The 21,715-nt window shown below is 36.9% G+C and overlaps 2 protein-coding genes, 1 long non-coding RNA gene and 2 other non-coding genes across 8 annotated transcripts; all 5 read left to right on the top strand.

Annotated features, from left to right (window-relative positions):
• Positions 1–728: 728 nt before the first annotated feature.
• LOC140763854 (uncharacterized) lies at positions 729–1,841 on the top strand. Its single transcript, XR_012104912.1, has 2 exons — positions 729–870; positions 1,512–1,841. It is a non-coding gene; the product is annotated as an uncharacterized lncRNA (long non-coding RNA).
• LOC140764091 (small nucleolar RNA R12) lies at positions 1,122–1,202 on the top strand. Its single transcript, XR_012104967.1, has one exon. It is a non-coding gene; the product is annotated as a small nucleolar RNA R12 (small nucleolar RNA).
• On the top strand, positions 1,293–1,376 carry LOC140764083 (small nucleolar RNA SNORD24). Its single transcript, XR_012104959.1, has one exon. It is a non-coding gene; the product is annotated as a small nucleolar RNA SNORD24 (small nucleolar RNA).
• A 2,408-nt stretch (positions 1,842–4,249) lies between the features above and the next one.
• Positions 4,250–11,043, top strand: LOC140763853 (TATA-box-binding protein-like). Its single transcript, XM_073102221.1, has 9 exons — positions 4,250–4,804; positions 5,395–5,482; positions 5,969–6,040; positions 7,643–7,693; positions 7,806–7,850; positions 7,954–8,046; positions 8,484–8,585; positions 8,669–8,742; positions 10,724–11,043. Coding segments are annotated over exons 1-9 (603 nt in total). The 5' UTR covers positions 4,250–4,727; the 3' UTR covers positions 10,725–11,043.
• Positions 11,044–12,533: 1,490 nt separating this feature from the next.
• Positions 12,534–20,887, top strand: LOC140762331 (TATA-box-binding protein). Of its 4 annotated transcripts, XR_012104717.1 has the most exons (11): positions 12,534–13,082; positions 13,644–13,749; positions 14,807–14,878; positions 16,413–16,463; positions 16,577–16,621; positions 16,725–16,817; positions 17,258–17,359; positions 17,445–17,518; positions 19,544–19,622; positions 20,188–20,283; positions 20,355–20,887. XR_012104717.1 is itself a non-coding variant. In XM_073100066.1 (9 exons), coding segments are annotated over exons 1-9 (621 nt in total). In that variant the 5' UTR covers positions 12,534–13,005; the 3' UTR covers positions 19,545–19,853. The 4 variants fall into 4 exon arrangements, 2 of the variants coding, with proteins under 2 accessions (XP_072956167.1, XP_072956168.1); XR_012104718.1 differs by lacking the exons at positions 20,188–20,283; positions 20,355–20,887 and adding an exon at positions 19,743–19,853; XM_073100066.1 differs by lacking the exons at positions 20,188–20,283; positions 20,355–20,887 and having other exon boundaries at positions 19,544–19,853.
• The last annotated feature ends 828 nt before the right edge of the window (positions 20,888–21,715 follow it).

Genomic DNA, 21,715 nt, shown 5'->3' with positions numbered 1-21,715 from the left:
CAATCTCTCATAGTTGGTCATTGCTTTATTTTAGCTCAGGAAATTTTCTGAGACTCTTGTGGCAAGTCATGAAGCAAAAGAGTAGTCCTTGGAGTTGGAGGTACATTTTTGCATGAAAAGTTTAAATGAATGATATAAGGTTCTGTGATGCCTTTTATTAGTGTTGTTTGACCTCAAAAAATTGAGACTTATGTACAGAAGAGCCTAAATGGGCGATCCAAATGTGTGTCCTTCCTACCATGTGAAATTCAAAATTAAAGTGCTTAACTTAGTGGAAAAAAGTGAAATATGTAAAGTAGGGAAGCTGTTATGCAAATAAAATTAGAATGAAACCAAAAGGACAATTTTGTAGAAGGAAATACCGAAATACGAGTACCCAATATAAAAATCCTGTTTATCAAGAGAATTTTTTGGAACTCTTATTTGATTCAGGGATCCTTAAATTGGTTCAATAATTAAATATTTTTTATTTATTTAATTAAGTTTATTTTTTAAAAATTAAGACTAAAAAATGAGGCTAATAATCGAGTTTCAGAGTTAAACCTCAAAACAAACAAGAACCTAAATATTATTCAAATTTCAAACTAAAATTGAAATAATTAAAGAAAACCCTAATTAAAGTGATAACTTAACGTTATCATACACCGCGGGACACTGGAAGTCTATCGTGCCTATAAAAGCCAAACGATCGGCTCCTCGTGACTCTATTCCTAGGGTTTTTCCTCCATCGCCTCCATCTCTGATATCCACGATTAGCGTTTTAGATCTCAACCGCAAACCCTAACTATACGCCTATACCCAGATCCTAGATCATCTCCAGCCTTGCTATCTTTGTTACTTCTTCGATCTAGATTTCACGCATTAGTTTCGGTATACTGATCTCTGATTTTTTTTCGTGTGTTTTTTTTGAATGTTTTTGAATTCGGCCTAATATTGCAATTGCTTGCTGCTGTGTTAAAATGCGGCAAGGAATCTATCGTTAGGCCAAACGATTTGTCTACCTTTAGCTCCGATACTCCTTTAATTACTCGTAGGATTTCTCGGTGACAAGGTAGATATATTTCTAGTCTATTTTGCAATCAAATTTAATTTTTTTTTAATTTTGCATTCGTATGTTCATGGTGATGGGTGATGAAGTAAATCAGACGGATTCCCATTGATTTATACAAGATGATGTTATAAACCAGCTACTTCTGACTCACTATGCCATCCATTTTCTCTTTAGTAGATAGAAATTTTTAGGTTTTTTGTTTGTGTTTCAGTTTTCATAACTGATGGTGCCAAGTTTAATGAGCCTATGATGTGAGATAATATTTGCTACTCTTGATGGGTTTCCACCCGCTTGATGATCACGAACCACCAAGATCTCTGAGGCTCTGCTTTCCTTTCCATCACCGCGAAGAAATATCAAAGCAAATGAAAGCTATTTTTTTTATTTCTATAGGTTTCACAGTAAGTTTTATGCCCCAATTTTCTGTGTTCGAGAAATAAGAAATGGCTAACCTTTGCAGGTAATGAGGCGTGGACGTTGAGAAGCATATGATGCAAAAGACAATGAGAGCATGGCGAAAGGCTGGTTCTCGTCCTAGGCTTGGACGGAGATGAATTCAGCTTGATCACATCGAAGAGTGGACCCAAATAGTCAGCAGCAGTGAGTGGGGCTTGGTAAAGCTTAGTATTTACGAGGCAGTCAAAATTTAACTAACCAAAATATTATTAACAGGAGGTTTAATGGCTTTAAATACTAACTCCTGGGCATTCTTGAAGCTCTGGGCCAAATCAACGGACTAGGCCTATACCACTTCATTATTACGGACAAAGCTCCCAACTCTTTCTCGCAAGTTATTGTAACGTTGACCAACTTATGCCATTAAGGAAGTGGCCAATCATTAATCCAAGGGTAATGGCAAAGTAAGTTGCCTCGTACTCGCACATCGAAGATGCCCGACCTCAATAGCGTAATTAACAGGTCCAAGAGGCAAGGACCCTACAAAGGATCTCCCGTTTTGGACTCCTTTTACTCCGTTTAGATACGATGGAAGATTTGATAATCCTCAAATCCCGAATGCCCAGCCGGAACAAAATCTCTTTGGGAGAATTAGTCCTCCAATCACTGAGACAGATCAAATTTGTCCTGCCATGTCTCCCATAGAAATTTACGGGTTATCGTGGCAATTTTATTTATAATTGAATTCATTTAAATATTTAGCCGGATATAAATTTAGATATAGATATTAAACGGATGGGATAATTTTTAGATATATATTTAAATTTTAAACGGATTAAATTTTAATTAAATTATGACACTTATTTTATAAACAACTAATCCAAAATATTTAAAGTTAAAGAATGCATGCTAACTACATTTTAAATTTGTAAAATTAATCTTCCTAAAAGATATAAAATAAATTATTAGTACTAATATTAATATGTATTATTTAAATACGTAAATTAAAATTTAAAAATTAGTTAAAAAGTATGCAGATTAAGAGATGTGATATCGGTATTTGTATATGAAAAATTAAATAACTTATATGAAAATGTTTTTGGTTTTGATTTTCATCTTTTCTTTGTATTAATCTTTTATCTTCCTCAATAATATGACTAAACTGGCCCAAGTTTTTATTTTTTTAGGGTTAATTATATCTGTATTCTTTATAATGTCTTCTTTAAACTTTGGATCAAGTAAAACTTTTACGGGCGGTGATGGAATACAATTAATAATTATTATACCCATAATAAATATATCATATTATTAATTTTTAAATAAAAATAAATTAGAAAAGTAAATTACATGATTGCTCTCAACAAACTTAATTTCTCTTCTCTTTCCCATGGTCATTCCCTCGAGACCTGCGACTCCCTCCCCTCTTCCTTCCTCCCTCCCCTTATCGCCACTGCTCTCTCCTATTTCTCTGTCTTTTGGCATGAGGTATGCGGGAGGACTCTCGGTTATGCGATTGTCACGGTCTTGATCTCTGTTCGATCCGAGTCCTCCACTACTCGTGACCTTGTTAGTTTCTACTTTTCTTTTTTTCTATCTCTATCTCTATCTAAAAGAGCTAATGTGGCCAAGGCGGTGGTCGTGACTACGGCGAGCAATTTTGTGCTCTCGATGCTTGTATTCCTCACCTTCTGTTGATGCTCTATGCAATGAAGGAGGTGAAATCACGCAGTTAGGTTTTATTGATCTTGGCTTTCTCAAGTGATCGGTGGTTAGGTTGATTGCGCCATCATCCTTAACGCTTCCATTACCACTTGGGAGATTGAGTCCAGCTTCATTGCCATTGAGTATTCCATTGTCACCACCATTACCTCTACCGCCTAATTGATCAAGTACAACGTCACCACCAACATTGGAGCAACTAATAGTAGCTGTTATGCTGTGACCCATTTGCCTCCATCTCCAACGCTTCCTTGCCACTTGGTTGACCAATTCCAGCAACATCACAACTACCGACCCCATCTTTGCTTCGGGGCCTGCCACGTCCTCCACCTAGTCGGTTAAGTATGACAGCACCACAACTACCTTGTAACCTGCCACCTATTTTGGCTCCGAAAGGGCCATGGTTATCGGCGTTGTCGCCTTTGCCACTAAGGATTAGAGCATCGTCATTGTCGAGGTCGCCGCACTAGGCAGCCGCGGAGGAGGAGGAGGGAGGGCAGAAGTTAGTGATGGTGAAGAGGAAGATAATGATTGAAGATAATATAAGTGTTGGAAATTAAATTATATCAATATATATCTTTTTATCTTAATTTAATTGAATGATCAGATAAGAATTTCAAGGGCATTTAGGTCAGTTTGAATTAATTTTGTCTGATATAACTGTCATGCAAATTAACTTTCGTTTTTGATGTTACGCTAATAGAAAAGTGACATCAACCTTTCAAAAAAATTGAGGAGGTCACCTGGTAGAGTTTAGGAAGTGTTGAGATAATTTAACTCCTTTTCTTTATTACGGATTGAAAGTAAGAAGGTCGATCGAAATCTCCCTTCTAAGAACCATTAGTAACTTTCCCAACAAATTGTCAATCGTCTCCCTCTTCTACTGAACGAAGATCCGAAGCCCATTATCGTAAATTTACTACTTCCCCGCGAGATGACGAGACGCACTTCGGACATGTTCCAGAACACAAGCGCTTTCGCTATAAATATCAACCACTCCAAACCGGCTACATTCGGTCAGGTTGCGTGTAACCGGCAGTAACCTTCCCCAGCCGGTGGCCTACTATAAATACGAGGCCAAGGGATAGATAAGGCCGCCTCCGCGTTCCCCTCTTATCCTCTCTCTCTTCCGACACCTCGCTCTTGAGGACCAGACGAAACCCTAAAACTAAAGGCGTCTCCTTTTACCTCCCAGATCTATTCTATTCCCTATAAAAGACCACAATTTTGAAACCTTCCCCTATTTGAAACGATCTTTTCGACTCTTTCCCGCTTAGATCTCTCGCTTTCCACCTCCGGAATGGGTTAGAAACCCTAGATCGCTCACAAGGTTGGTTGGGTTTGGTACCGAGCTGTGAACGAACTATAGATCTGTCGCCTCTTACCTCTCTTCTTGAGATTTCCGTTGCCGATCTCTTAAGTCGATACAATCGTTTTCTTAAATTGAAGAAAAAGGCATAGGCTTTTAAGATATTTTTGTTGGATTAGATTAGAAAGGGGAAGATAAGAAATAATTTGCAAATTTGAGGACTTTTGGACGGATTACTGAGGGGGGAAGAAGATGGCGGATCAGGGATTGGAGGGGAGTCAGCCAGTTGATCTATCAAAGCATCCTTCTGGCATTGTTCCCACGCTCCAGTAAGTATCTCTTCCTCCTCTTCTTTGAATTTAGATTGTAAAAGGAGCCTTCTAAATATTCTTGAGTTCTTGGGACTACATCATTTGAACTCAATTATCTGCAAGATCTGGTGAAGGATACCAATATTTCGTTTTATTTAGATGGGCAAAGATCGACTTGAATTATTCTTGACCAACTAATTAGCGCCTAATCTATTATGCTGGATGTATAGCTGGATTATGCTGGATGTTCATATTCTCGATTTGCTGGTCCAGCAAAAAAATAAATTATTGAGCTTTATTGCTCCCGTAATTTTTTTTAGAAACTTCTCGGTGCATCTGACCGTTATTGTAGGCATTGGAAATTTGGAATGTATACTGAACTCTCAGTTATATTTTTGGGCATTGAAAAAATATATATCATTTTGTTGTTGGAGTGCCACATATAGACATCAGGTAATATTAAGAGTCTATATGCTTTTATCCATCTGTTTTCCTGAGAATATTATTCTCTCTTTGCTGTTACTGACAAAAGGGTTTGCTCAAATTTTTGTTCACCGTCATATAATATGCGACGTTCTAGGTTCTTATATTGCACATTTAATACCCAGGAATATTGTTTCAACCGTCAATTTGGAATGCAAATTGGACCTGAAAGCCATAGCCTTGCAAGCCCGTAATGCAGAATACAATCCAAAGGTATGGCTCAGATGATGGTAATCCTTTCCCTTAATCTAATCAACATCTTATTTATTTGTTTCTCTTTGTTCATTGGCTCTACGATGACCAGTATTCTAAATTTTTAGAAGAAAGAAATAAGGGATACAACCTTCCTCTTGTTCATATGCCTTTCTACCCAGGAGGATTGGTTTGTTGCAATCCAATCAGCGGCAAGTTTATTGGGTGGTTATTCTGTGCATTAGAATTTAGAAGAACCCTTTTGATATTACTTGTTTCTGTAAGCAGTGTGTTGAAGGACTTGTCATGCAAATTGTCAATGCTATAGCCTAGAAGCATACTTTTCTTCATCTTGTATGGCATACTATATAAAGTTAGATTAAGTTACATATGAAAAATATGTTTTAAGGATATTATATTATGTACAATAACAAATATTAACTTTGAACAATAAACTGGATGGAGCATAAAGTTCTATTTGTTAACTAACTTTGACCTCTTCTACAGCGTTTTGCAGCAGTTATTATGAGAATAAGAGAACCAAAAACTACAGCATTGATATTTGCATCAGGAAAAATGGTTAGTTGGCTTCTTTTTGTGTAAATGAGAATTTACAATGTGTTCCTTATAATTAACATCTTAGATCGTTTGATTTATTATAGTTAATTTCCTTTTCCGCTAGGAACTAGAGTTTGTAGATCTTTGTTTACATGGAGTGCTTGATGCTGCACAGTTTTTGCTTTGAGCGGTAGATTTTATTCTTTTCGAATTTTAGGGAATAAGTACTTATTATGTACTTGTGTTGTAAGAGCTGAGCATTTATCTTTCTCTATAAATTTAGAGTGCGAGTGCATAAAAAGCTCATCAAGATTAGAGGATTATATTGTGTGATTAAAAATATTACTATGTATATTGATCACAATTTCCTTGTGCAAGCTTACTAAGGTTGACGCTGGAACTTCTACAGGATGGAAATAATTGTCGACAAGATGATGAAACACACACCACTCCAAGCAAACCAGAAAGATATAGAATGACTCCTCATTTACCTTTCATGATGATCAGAAAGAGATATAGATTAAACAATCATGAAAAGAAACACAGTTGAGATTAAGAAGCTATTCCAACCAAAATTACTTTCAATAGAAGATAATAATCCCTTTTGGCAGAAGCAAAACAACATATATATGAACTCCCAAACGTACTAATCGCTTAAGAAAGAAAAAAATCTAACCTAAAAAAACTCTTCAAAAAAAATTTAAGCCGGATTAAGAATTTGCGTCGAGTGTTTGAACCAAGGTTCCAAAAATTGGTATCGGGATCGGGATCGGCCGTCCGAAAAAACGATACGTATCGGCTGTATCGGCCGTATCGGCTGCCTGTATCGGATCGGATTATTTTAATAAAATAAAATTCTAAATATTATTAAAAATGTTAGAGAAATTTCTAAAAATTTAGAAAAAATTATAAGAAAATAAGAAATAATAATTATTCACATATAAAGCCTAAAAAGTAAAAATATCTTTTTCTCCTTCTCTTCTCTTCTATTCATTCTCTCCCACATTCTTTTTTTTATCTTTTTCTCTCTTTCTTTCTCACCTTTTTTTTTTAATCTTTCCTTCTCCCACACTCTCTCTTCCATTTTCTCTCTCTCATTCCCCATTTTTTTTAATCTTTCCTCTCTCTCTCACTCTCTCACTCTCTCTCTTACTCTTTCCCTCTCTCTCTCCTTTTCTCTCCCTTCCTCTCTCTCCCTCACTCTCTCTCTCCCTCTCTCTCTACTGCTGCTGACAGCAGCAGCTGTCTGCTGCCTGCTGCAGCCACCTGCAGCAGGCCAGGCCGAAACCGAGTAGCCGATCCCGATCCGTTTCGGCCGATCCCACTCGGGATCGGCCGAAACTCAAATCCTTGGTTTGAACAGCTTGGTGGGCTTTCGGACGCGTCGGAGAAGTGTGCTCTATATCTGAAATGTCATTAGAGTGTTCAAACGCACTGGCCAATTTGCCAATGCATTTGAATGAAATTTTGGCTATTCTATTGCACGGCTAAAAAAAAGTCTTGTGTCATGCTCTCTAAGTTGAAAAAGACTTGTCCCTAAGTCACCACCTTTAATTTCTTTAGCATATGGCGTTATTGCTATTGTAAAGTCCTGTAATATTCTTACTTTTTATGCATGGCCAGGTTTGTACTGGAGCAAAAAGTGAACAGCAATCAAAACTTGCAGCACGAAAGGTACTTGATGGCAGTAGAACACTGATTTTAACAGTACTGGGATTATTATTCCTTTTTATTGTTTTGTTTTTTATGAATAAAATTAATCAGATGCTTTTCTTTTGGTATTCAGTATGCCCGTATTATTCAAAAGCTTGGTTTTCCAGCTAAATTCAAGGTAGCTATTTATGCTGTTTAGATTTCTGATTCTGTATCTCTTTTTGTCTGGCTGTCATGCTGTGATTTTCATGCTCTCACTATCTTATATATTTGGATTTTAGGATTTCAAGATTCAGAACATTGTTGGTTCGTGCGATGTCAAATTTCCAATAAGACTCGAGGGGCTTGCATATTCTCATGGTGCTTTCTCCAGTGTGAGTTGTGCTTCATGTTGTTTAATATATTTTGTTGCAGATCGAATATGCTACTATTGACCACCTTCTACATCTGTAGTTTCTTCATTTTATGATTCTGATTTTTAGCTGTGATAATCTTTATCATCATATTATAAAGGGATGTTCTTTTTATTTCTTTCATGCGCCCACTGATTATTTTGTTGGCGTTAAGTTTGCAGTCCTTGTTTCATTCGATTTTGACAACCATGGAAGACTTTAGGTCTTAATGTGCACTTGTGTGCCTTCCAACATATTATCTGTTTGATAATCAACATTTAATTTAACAATGGTGCAATCCTTGATTTAGTCAACAAGATGGTAGACAAATTGTCTCTAGTTTTTCTGTTACTTCTTTTGTGGTCTCTCCAAGTGGATTCCTATTCTGAATGCAGCTGCTTGTTGGTTCCTTTCTATAGTATGAACCAGAACTATTTCCTGGTCTGATCTATCGAATGAAACAACCAAAGATCGTGCTTCTCATATTCGTTTCTGGCAAGATTGTTCTCACGGGAGCTAAGGTGAATTTCTTGCTTGGCAAAAAGTATCGAGGCATTCATTATTGTGTCTATCAGATCTCATCTATCTTTGATCTGATATTCAGGTGAGAGATGAGACATACACTGCCTTTGAAAATATTTACCCAGTGCTCACGGAGTTCAGGAAAAGCCAGCAATGGTACGTGCAAATTCTTATGACCATTATAATTTATATTCTGGAACAAAAGAAGGTTAAAATGCTTTAGGAAGACTCAACAGTATTCTCTAACTGTGTTAAGGTTTATTCTGTTGTTTTTTTCTCATAATATTGTATTCTCAAAATGATACTTCATTCTTACTGTTGAATCACCATAATGTCCTTGATAGGAGATGCAAACAGACCCAATGTGTGTCATGATTAAGGTTTTAAAAGATTGCAGATGGTAGGCGGACGGACAAGGGATTATGTAGTGCCTAGGCACTAGCGGGTACCCAGAATTCAGAACGGTTGAATAATAAACAAATAAAATAAATAATAATTAGAGGAGTTAAAATTGATACCTACAATTTGAACAATATACGCATTCTTGTTAAGAATTACAGTAAGCTATTAGAATCTACTAATTCATCAACATGTACAAATGTTTTTAATTTCAGTGTCAATATATATTAAAATATTGCTAAGTCAACCACCTAGGCAGGACTTAGGTGGAGTCTAAGGCGGGAGCCTAGTCATGGAAGTTTTTAAAACAATGGTCATGATTGGATATCATATGCATCTTTATTTCTTCAGCTTGTTCCTATTACTATGCCTTAGAATATCTTCTGAAGGTTGTAGGACAGAAGTCTGGAGACCTTTGTGTGGAGCTTGCATAAAATTATAAATGTTGATTTATGTGCACTTAAGTGTGCTCTTGTGTCTATAGACTGCACCATTGTTAATGTCTCTTAAGATGGTGCCAGTAACTTGTATATTTGGGACACACATGTTTGATGCAAATATGGCCATAACGTGATGTGTAATTTAGGATTGCCTCCTTGCACCCTTGTGGTTGTCTTCGGTTTGAGCCATGGATAAAGCTTTCTAGCAACAGCATTAAGGCTGCATATATTTTGCCTTCCCTAGACCCTGGCTTATTGCAGGCTTGTGCAGTGGGACTTGCTTTTATATGTTTAGAAGCAGTCCTAATAAATGGAGGGTGGTTGTATGAGAACAGTGAACATTCAGTATTAGTACATGCAATAGATCATCCCATCAAAGAGAATTCCACATCATTGTGATTGCAAACTCAGCCTAATTTGTGACAATAAAAGATCCCTGCCTTTGACATTGATTTTGGTGAGATGCAGTATTCTAGGTCTCCCGGAGGATTGAGTGAATTTGTTGCAAATGCACTTATAGCCCTCTTTCGAGGACTGCAGCAAATGGAGCATATCCTATTGAACTCATCTAGTTGGCTCACGTAAATCTAGGGCATCTTTTAACATGGCTCATGTTTGAGCTCACTCTACTTTTTACTGTATTTTGACAAGATCATAGAATTGGCTCTATTGTTGGGGACTGCTGCTCAGCTTAGGAGTATGATCTGCAGCTAGGTGCTGAGAGGATAGCCTCTTATGAAGTTCTGCTTTGGATGAAGAAACCTGTGAAATTATTTTGGATTCGAAGATTATTAGATGGGGAGACACTGAGTGCTGACAAGGAGAACGGCAAACTTGACACCTAGAACAATGTGTCAATGGTTCACAAGAGGGATAGATGGTGGCTCTGATAGCATGGTTAATGTGGTTATGATCTACCCTCCAGGAGCATTACTGACCCTGAAAGGGTTTGGGCACATAAACAGGAGTCTAGGACAATTGGAAATATATGAAATGATTCACATGGAAAGGTAGAAGGGTGAGAAAAGGCAAAATTGTCGATGTGGCTTTGAATTTAACTAAGCTGTTGATGTTCAAGCTTACAACTTTGTCTGTTATCTGGTTTGGCTTGTTTAATAGCAATGCGCGATCAGCTGTTAGCTGATCTAAGTAATCCATTCAATGAAATCAAAGGAGCTTGTTTTGAACTCTATTTAATTTTGTAGGAAGTTAGTGCTCGTGATGCTTTACTCCTATTTCTGAAATCTGCCTTACTTTATTGGTATGAGAACTAAGTGCTTGCATTCCATTTTGTGCAGATATATACTGGAGATGGTTGCATATGGAGTGGGTCCCGACCATTTGCTGCTAATGTCATTAAATTCAACTGTACATAGATGAAGGCCCTGCTTGATGCTAACAGGACTTGTTCTTCCGAGTGTTTGTTATTTATGTATCCGAGTTTTGAAAGAATGTCCAATTGTTCATGTTGTGTCTCCCAAATTCTTGTTGAATAGCTTTTTCAGGATAGACTGAGCAACAGTAGGCACAGCTTCTTGTGATCATGTTCCTACAGATGCTAGACACTATGAAAAATCTAACAATTTTCTCTTCATTTGAACGATGTTGATGCTCTCAGATAATTGTGGACTAGTATCTAACCAGTGATTATGATATTGAATAGTATGACCAGTATAAATTTGTATAGCTGTTTACAATTTGTTGAGAGTAGAATGGTGAACCAATCACTACACCTTGCGTCTCTGATTGTATGACTGATGCATTTCAAAATGATGTCAATTTCTAATGTTGCAAGTAGGTCAAATCTAAACATTCATTTGATCGATGAGATGTCAAATGGTCAAGATGTAGACCCACTGACAGGGTACCTACCATATGAATACTACTTCTAGTGCTCAAGGTTTCTAACAATTCATCTAATCAACATGCTAGCATGGTAACCTCCACAAGCTACCATCTCTTGGTGTCACTTTCCTCTTCTAAACGGCCTATCAAGATGCTAGCCTTGGACGTTGAGAAGCATGATGCAAAAGACATGGGTGCATGATGATAGGCAAGTGGGTTGTCGTCGACGAAGATGAATTCATCTAAGTGGTGGGGTTTTCTAATGTAGTCATCAGGCGTCACTGGGCAGGGTAAAGCATATGGTATTCACGAGTCAGTCAAAATTTTAACCGGAGAAGGTTCGGTGGTGCTCTGCACTCGGCTTCTATGTCCCCCCCCCATTCTCCAAAACCTCACCCTCTCCAAGGTGAACACGTTTCTTTAGCGGGCAAATTCGCTAGAGAGTTTAAACAGGAAGGATGACCTTCTTTCCAGAAGAAGGCTTCCTTGGCTCATTCTCCTACTCGCTGTCAGTTTTGAGACTTGTTCCTTTCTGCATACCACTTCTTTGGTTTGTTCTGGTTGTTACTATGGAATGAGTAAAAGTATTATTCTTTGGGAGAGAAGCTAACACCACGTTTTCCTCTTGTAGATTTAGAGGGAATGGAGGACATTTTTCTCTTCTGCTGTCAGCTTCTTGGGTGTGTCTTTTTGACTATTTTCAATTTTGATGCCAGATTGTTTTGAGTTTAGAAACTCTTAAATTAATTAAGAGACTTTTAAATTGATTCAGTAATTAAATATTTTTTTATATTCTTCATATCTAATCAAATTTACTCTTTAAAAAATTTAAATTAAAAAAATAAAATAAAATAATTAAATTTGGCAGACCAAAAGTAAGTATATTATTAATTTTTTATCTCTTTCAATAATATAAGTAGACTCAGGCCGCCCACTTTTCTAAACCAAAACTTAAAACCAATTGAAAGTACGAAGGTCGATTGCAATCTCCCATCGAAGAAGTATTAGATAACTTTCCTTCCCAACAAATTGACAATCTTGTCCTCCAATCCTCCCCTACTAAACGAAAATCCGAAGCCCATTATCGTAATTGTATCAAGAGGGCACCGAAGCCACTTAGCGCACGGAAGTGTTCCAGAAGACTCGCGAATTCGCTTTAAATACCATCCTCTCCAAACCGGCTATATCCAGTCAGGTCGCCGTGTAGCCGACAGTAACCTTCCCCAGCCGGTGGCCTAGTATAAATGAGAGGCCAAGGGATAGATAAGGCCGCCTCCGCGTTCCCATCTTATCCTCTCTCTCTCTTCCAATACCTCGCTCTTGAGGACCAGACGAAACCCTAAAACTAAAAGGCTTCTCCTTTTACCTCCCGATCTATTCCATTCCCTATAAAAGACCACAAATTTGAAACTCTCCCCTATTTTAAACGATCTTTTCAGCCCTTTCCCGCTTAGATCTCTCGCTTTCCATCTCCGTAATGGGTTAGAAACCCTAGATCGCTCACAAGGTTGGTCGATTTGGTACCAAGCTGTGAACGAACTATAGATCTGTCGCCTCTTACCTCTCTTCTTGAGATTCCCGTTGCTGATCTTTAAATCGATACGATCGTTTTATTAAATTGAAGAAAAAGGTCTAGACTTTTAAGAAATTTTTGTTGGATTAGATTAAAAAGGTGAAGGATAAGAAATAGTTTGCAAAGTTGAGGACTTCTTGACGGATTATTGTGGAAAAGAAAATGGCTGATCAGGGATTGGAGGGGAGCCAGCCAGTTGATCTGTCGAAGCATCCTTCTGGCATTGTTCCCACGCTCCAGTAAGTTTCTCTTGCCCTTCTCTTTGAATTTTGGTTGTAAAAGGAGCCTTCTAAATATTCGCGAGTTATTGGGACTATTTCATTTGAACTCAATTATCTGCAAGAACTGGTGAAGGATAACAATATTTTGTTTTATTTAAATGGGCAAATATCGACTTGAATTATTCTTGACCAACTAATTAGCGCCTAATTCATTATGCGGATGTATAGCTGAATTTTTCTGGATGCTTATATTCTCGATTTGCTGGTCCAGCAAAAAAAAAAAAATTGAGCTGCATTTCTCCTCTAAAAAAATTTGAAACTTCTTGGTGCATCTGACGGTTATTGTGGTCATTGGATTGTATGCTGAACTCTCAGTTATATTTTTGGGCATTCTAAAAAAATCTCATTTGTTGTTGGAATCCAAATTTAGACATCTGGTGATATTGAGAGTCTATATGCTTATATCCATCTGTTTCCTGAGGATATTTATTCTCTTTGTTGTTACTGCAATGAGTAAGGGTTTGGTTAAAATTTTCTGCGCCTTCATATAATAATATGCGATGTTCTAGGTTCTTACAGTGCCCCTTTAATATCCAGAAATATTGTTTCAACTGTCAATTTGGATTGCAAATTGGACCTGAAAGCCATAGCCTTGCAAGCCCGTAATGCAGAGTATAACCCAAAGGTATGGCACAGATGTTGATGTTCCTTTTCCTTTCTCTAATCAACATCTTATTTATTTGCTTCTCTTTGTTCATTGGCGTTATGACTAGTATTCTAATCTCTTTGAAAGAAAGAATTAAAGGGCACAAACTTTCTCTTGTTCATATTTCTTTATCTTCCACACGTAAGCGCATTTCTTGGTCCTCTACTTGGCTTACAATTTGCAACTCTTTCTGATATTTAGTACGCATCCTCACATTAGTCGGTCCTGAGCCAGACTTTTGTGCATATCCACCCAGGAAGATTGGTTTGTTGCAATCCAATTAGATGCAAGTTTATCGAGTGGTTATTCTGTGCATTAGAGTTACTTGTCATCATCCGCTTGAGAGTTACTTGTCGTCATCCACTTGATGCCGTCATCCTTTTTCTGTCGTTGCTTGTCGCCTCCACTTAACGCCACTTGAGAACTGAGTGATCAAGAGAGGAAGTGAGGGGGAGAGATGGTGGGTTTAGAGCTTTTAGATCAAAAGAGGGAGTGAGGAAGATTGTTTTTTTTTTCCTTTAAATTTTAAAAAAGTAGCGTCCTCGTTTGTCAACCAACCTGCAACGAGCCACCCATTAGCAACAAACCCTTAGAAAAAATTGTCATAGAAAAAATTGTCTTTTATTTTGTTGGAGGTTTGTTGCTTAGTTGTGCAGAGCAACTTGGTTGGGAAGTAGACTAGATGGAGTCTGATGGTGGCAAGAGAGTTACTTATCTTGAATGGGTTCACATTTGAGGTGGGAAGTGGGGTAGGTTTTAGGGTTTAGTGGACTATTAAAAAAATTATATATATACTATTTTAGTATATAGTATATATCATATATAATTATGTAGTCTTTTTTATATATTAAAAGTACTAGACCAACTTGGCGCCCATCTTTGCCTAGGCATTGGGCAGTGGGGTGACCGACCACCACCCACAGCCGCCTTCCAATTCACTGTATATTATGTATAATAAAAAAATATTAACTTTGAACAATAAATCAGATGGAGTCTAAAGTTCTATTTGTAAACTAACGTTTGACATCTTCTACAGCGTTTTGCAGCAGTTATCATGAGAATAAGAGAACCAAAAACTACAGCATTGATATTTGCATCAGGAAAAATGGTTAGTTGGCTTCTTTTTGTGTAAATGAGAATTTACATGTGTTCATTATAATTAACATCTTAGATTGTTTGATTTCTTGTTTCCACTAGGAACTAGAGTTTGTAGATCTTTTGTTTAGATGGAGTGCTTGATAGCTGCACAGTTTTTTCTTTGAGTGGTAGATTTTGTTCTTTTCGAATATTAGGGAAGTACTTATTATGTACTTGTGTTGTAAGAGCTGAGCATTTATCTTTCTCTATAAATTTAGAGTGCGAGTGCATAAAAAGCTTATCAAGATTAGAAAAAACTTATGCTCGAAATTACTTTACCCCCACTAGTAGTTTGAAAAGTTTTAAACTAGTTCTTATGGCTAAACTAAAACTGTCAATTTCTCTGTGAAAGTTAATGTAGCGTGTCCAAATGATCAAAATGCTCATGTCATATTTATTAGGCAAAATATATGGGTTTTTTATTTGAAGTTTTTAACCTCATATTTGTCTTGTTTTTAGATGTGATATTACTATTAAACTTCTTTAAAAATTAGGTTTAATAAAACTTACTATATAATAGGTATTTTTTAAAGAGAAATAAATGTTTGTATAAGAGTGGAAGGGCATTTTTGTTCATAAAAATTAGAAGTGGAGGGATTTTAGTCCGCTATTTAATTTTAAAACTTTTTTGGCCCGCGCGCTCTTTTATTTGAATGGAAAAGTTAATAATCTTATTTTAGTTGTCAGTACATAGACTAGTTTAAGACTTTTTAAAATACAAGGAGATAAAGTTATTTTGGGCATAACCGCACGGAAGTAAAAGGTATTTAATCCAAAATATTACTATGTTTATTGATCACAATTTCCTTGCGTAAATTCACAGAATTTTGGCCATTTGAATACACAACTAAAAAAAGTCTTGAGTCATGCTCCCTTGTTTTAAAAAGACTCGTCCTTGTGTCGCCACTTGTAATGTCTCCAAAATATGATGTTGGATCAGTGACATTAAAGGTTGTAGAGACACCATAATTACCTTGAAGCTTTATCTTGTAAGCATTATTGCCTACGCTTACTTACTTACTTACTTACTTACTTACTTACTTACTTACTTACTTACTTACTTACTTACTTACTTACTTACTTACATACATACATACATACATACATATACATACGTGCATACTTACATACGTACTATACTTACATACATACATATACATACGTACGTACTTACATACGTACTATACTTACATACATATACATACATACATATACATACGTACGTACTTACATACGTACTATGCTTACATACATATACATACATACATATATATATGACATAGTTACTGGTTGGGACTAAAGGCTTTGTTGATGTTTTTGCCTTCTTGGTCATCAACTGGTTGTGCCAAAGTTGTGTCTGGAAACCAATGGTCTTTTCTGAAGGGTCCATAATTTTTTTGTTGCTTTATGAGTTCTCTTGATAGTTTTGCAATTGCAGTTCTCTGTTGTGTTGGTTATTGCTATTGTAAAGTCCTGTAATATTCTTACTTTTTATGCATGGCCAGGTTTGTACTGGAGCAAAAAGTGAACAGCAATCGAAACTTGCAGCACGAAAGGTACTTGATGGCAGTAGAACACCGATTTTAACAGTACTGGGATTATTATTCCTTTTTATTGTTTTGTTTTTTTATGAATAAAATTAATCAGATGCTTTTCTTTTGGTATTCAGTATGCCCGTATTATTCAAAAGCTTGGTTTTCCAGCTAAATTCAAGGTAGCTATTTATGCTGTTTAGATTTCTGATTCTGTATCTCTTTTTGTCTGGCTGTCATGCTGTGATTTTCATGCTCTCACTATCTTATATATTTGGATTTTAGGATTTCAAGATTCAGAACATTGTTGGTTCGTGCGATGTCAAATTTCCAATAAGACTCGAGGGGCTTGCATATTCTCATGGTGCTTTCTCCAGTGTGAGTTGTGCTTCATGTTGTTCAATATTTTTTTGTTGCAGATCAAATATGCTACTATTGACCACCCTCTACATCTGTGGTTTCTTCATTTTATGATTCTGATTTTTAGTTGTGATATTCTTTATCATCATATTATAAAAGGATGCTCTTTTTATTTCTGTCATGCGCCCACTGATTATTTTGTTGGCGTTAAGTTTGCAGTCCTTGTTTCATTCAATTTTGATAACCATGGAAGACTATAGGTCTTAATGTGCACTTGTGCTCTTTCCAGCATATTATCTGTTTGATAATCAACATTTAATTTAACAATGGTGCAATCCTTGATTTAGTCTTAACATGATGGTTGACAAATTATCTCTAGTTTTTCTGTTATTTTTTTTGTGGTCTCTCCAAGTGGATTCCTATTCTGAATGCAGCTGCTTGTTGGTTCCTTTCTATAGTATGAACCAGAACTATTTCCTGGTCTGATCTATCGAATGAAACAACCAAAGATCGTGCTTCTCATATTCGTTTCTGGCAAGATTGTTCTCACGGGAGCAAAGGTGAATTTCTTGCTTGGCAAAAACTGTCGAGGCATTCATTATTGTGTGTCTATCAGATCTCATCTATCTTTGATCTGATATTCAGGTGAGAGATGAGACCTACACTGCCTTTGAAAATATTTACCCAGTGCTCACGGAGTTCAGGAAAAGCCAACAATGGTATGTGCAAATTCTTATGACCATTACAATTCATATTCTGGAATGAAACAAGGTTAAAATGCTTTAGGAAGACTCAACAGTATTCTCCAACTTTGTCAAGGTTTATTCTGTTGTTTTTTTCTCATAGTATTGTATCCTCAAAATGATATTTCATTCTTACTGTTGAATCATCATAATGTTTTTGATAAGAGACGCAAACAGACTCAATGTGTGTCATGATTAAGGTTTTAAAAGATTGCAGATGGTAGGCGGACGGACAAGGGATTATGTATTGCCTAGGCACCAGGCGGGTACCCAGATTCAGAACGATTGAATAATAAACAAATAAAATAAAATATAATTAGAATAGTAAAAATTAATACCTACAATTTGAACAATGTACACATTCTTGTTAAGAACTATAGTAAGCTATTAGAATCTACTAATTTATCAACATGTACAATAATTTTTAATTTCAGTGTCAATATATATTAAAATATGATATGAGATGCTAAGTCGACCACCTAGGCAGGACTTAAGCGGAGTCAAGGTGGGAGGCTAGTCGCAGAAGTTTTTAAAACTATGGTCATGATTGGATATCATATGTATATATATTTCTTCAGCTTGTTCCTATTACTATGCCTTAGAATATCTTTTGAAGTTTGTAGGACAGAAGTTTAGACTTTTGTGTGGAGCTTGCTTGAAATTATAAATGTTGATTTATGTGCACTTAAGTGTGCTTTTCTGTCTACAAACTGCACCATCGTTAATAATTCTTAAAATGGTGCCAGTAACTTATATATTTGGAACAGACTTGTTTGATGCAAATATGGCCATAACTTGATGTATACTTTTGGCTTGCCTCCTTGCACCCATGTGGTCGGTGGTCTTGGGTTTGAGTCATGGGAAAATCTATCTAGCAATGGCATTAAAGGCTGTATATATTTTGCCTTCCCTGGACCCTGGTTTATCGCAGGCTTGTGGAGTGGGACATGCTTTTACATGTTTAGAAGAAGTTCTAACAAAGGAAGGGTGGTTATATGAGAACAGTGAGCATTCTGAATTAGTACATGCAATAGATCATCTCAATCAGAGAGAATTGCACATCATTGTGACTGCAAACTCTTAGCCTAAGTTGTGACAATAAGAGATACTTGCTTTTGACATTGAATTTGACCAGATGCAGTATTCTAGGTTTCTCAGAATGAGTGAATTTGTTGCAAATGCACTTGTAGCCCTCTTTCAATGAATACAACAAATGGAGCATATCCTATTGAACTCATCTAATTGGCTCATGTTTGAGCTCACTCTACCTTTTACTGTATTTTGACAAGTTCAAATAATCGGTACTCTATTATTGGTGAGAGAAAGACACGACATGTGGAGGCATTGATGGGGACTGCTGCTCAGTCTAGGAGTATGGTCTGCAGCTAGGTGCTGAGAGGATAGCCTCTTCTGAAGTTCTGCTTTGGAGTGGTGAATGAAAAATTGAAGAATTTGACCTGTGAAATTGTTTTGGGATTTGAAGATTATTAGAGAGGGAGACACTGAATGCTGACAAGGAGAACGGCAAACTTGACACCTAGAATAATGTGTCAATGGTTCACAAGAGGGATAGATGGTGGCTCTGACAGCATGGTTAATGTGGTTATGATCCCCCCTCCGGCAGCATCACTTACCCTAAATAAAAGGGTTTGTACATGTCAAAAGCAGGAGTCTTAAGACAATTGGAAATATGTGAAACGATTAACACAGAAAGATAGAAGGGCAAGAGATGGTAGAGTTGTCCACGTAGCTTTGAATTTAACTAAGTTGTTGATATTCAGGCTTAGAACCTTGTCTGTTATGTGGTTTGGGTTGTTTAATAGCAATACACAATCAGCTTTTAGCTGATCTAAATTATCCATTCAATGAAATTAAAGGAGCTTGTTTTGAACTCCACCTGATTTTGTAAGAAATTTGTTTCTATCTCTTCTTGTGTTGTGCTTTTCTGAAACCCGCCTCACATCATTGACTAATGCTATGCTTGCATTCCATTTCGTGCAGATAAATACTGGAGGTGGTTGCATATGTAGAGGGTCCCGACCATTTGCTGCTAATGTCATTTAATTTCAACTGTATATAGGTGAAGACCCTGCTTGATGCTAACATGACTTGTTCTTCCGAGTGTTTGTTGTTTATGTATCTGAGTTTTGAAAGAATGTCCAGCTGTTCATGTAGTGTCTCACAAATTCATGTTGAATAGCTTTTTCAGGATAGACTGAGCAACAGTAGGCAGCTTGTTGTGATCCTGTTCCTACAGATGCTAAATGTAACAATTTTCTCTTCATTGAATGATGCTGATGCTCCCAGATAATTGTGGACTAGTATCTAACTAGTGGTTATGACATTGAATAATAAGACCAGTATAAATTTGTATAGCTGTTTACAATTTGTTGAGAGTAGAATGGTGAACCAATCACTACACCTTGTGTGCCTGGTTGTATACTGATGCATTTCAAAATGATGTCAATTTCTAATGTTGCAACTAGGTCAATCTAAAACACTCATTTGATTGATAAGGGGGTCAAATGGTTAAAAGATGTAGACCCGCGAACACAGTACCATACATACGAATACTACTTCTAGTGCTCAAAGTTTCTAACAATTCATCTTAATCATTTGATGATGCAGAAACTTTCTTGGTGTAGGTTTAATCCAAGCACACCGACTCCTGGAAGCATCGATGAGGAACTTAATTGGAGATTTCCATTGGTGTCACCCCAGTCTGGAGCGTGAAGTAGAGGGTAGGTAATAAGAACACCTCTCCATTACTACAAACTTCATTCCGCAACCTAATGTTCCTCTCTACCAACAGGCACAGCATTGTCAACGCCCTAAATATGAGGGCACACAAATTGTCAAACCAAAGTGGTTCGCTAAGCATTTAACAAGTGCAAAGATGAACAGATTCCATTCCTGTTCAAGCTCAATCACCCATTTGTTCTTAGATAAAAAGAAGTATACTAAGTTCCACCATCAGTACCCTGTTGTGATGCACGGTGTTTGTTATCCACCACTAAAGACTTTTCATCTTGTCATCCTGTCCGCCATTTTCATCTTGTAGTGGTGTTGAAAGGTTGAAATTTGGACTCCACCCCTCTTTATAACTAAATCGGAACGCCGTAAATTCCTACTATTTTCTTGTTCCAATGACTGCTTAGTATTTAATAATGGTGATGGATTTGAAATGTGGGAGCACAGCCAGCTGTGGCAGAATTGGATGTTATATATGGATGAGGCCCTCCTCCCCCTGGCCTTCAGAAAACTTCAGAACAGAGTAAATGGTAGCAGCTTCAACTGGGTCCCTCCTCTCTAGCATTCTTTTTTTCTTGTCCTTCTCACATGCCTTGTTCTTTTCTTTCTTTCTTTCTTTCCTTTTTTATTTTTGAAAATAAATAAATAAAATTGACCACACTTTTGGTCTTCTCTTTTCCAGCGTATGTATCCAACTGTAACATCATAAACATATTTAAATTAAGAAATAATTGTCTACTTAATAGTATCGGCATTTTAACGTCGTAGAGGTCTAAACGCTGATAAGTTAGTTTACTGGGAGAGATTTAAGTTTATAAGTAGTCTCAAAATTGGTCTAAACGGAAAACGAAAGGGTGGAAAATAATTCTCCGGTAGAGCCAGAGTGCAGGGATTTCCTCTACAGCTGATTGGCTGCCATAGAACAACAAAAATCTCCAACTGTGCTGCAGTAGATTCCTGCAACCTGAGATGCAGAAGATCTGCTCCCTAGAATAAGACGTCGGAAGGCATCTTGATCCGACGGTCTTGATTTGATCTGGTGCTGTACATGTCACATTGGCTTCCACTTTCCACGATATTTTTCGTTTTTGTGCCTCTTTTTGCAAATTGGCTCCTCTCTTCTATTATATTTGTAAAAAGATTAGTTCCCCTTAGTTTGTACTAAAAGCCCGTTGCTTTCTCTCTCTCTCTCTCTCTCTCTATCTCTCGATACTATATTTTTTTCTAACAAAACTGCCAATATTGCATATTAGTAAGAGTTAAGACGTCCGTTATTTTAAATGGCAGAGATAATAATGTTAGTTAGGGTGTAGAATGACAGTTATGCCTTTATGAAAACTTCATAAGAGGACATCCTGAGGGACCCTAATAATTATTTCTTGGCGAAAATTACAGTTTAATCCTCGTAAATATGTCGAATTC

Source organism: Typha angustifolia, chromosome 7 (genome assembly GCF_048772165.1).
Source record: "Typha angustifolia cultivar Huaian chromosome 7, ASM4877216v1, whole genome shotgun sequence".
Taxonomy (NCBI): Eukaryota; Viridiplantae; Streptophyta; class Magnoliopsida; order Poales; family Typhaceae; genus Typha; species Typha angustifolia.
Note: the sequence above shows the minus strand (reverse complement) of the source record. Positions and strands in the feature narration are given on the sequence as shown.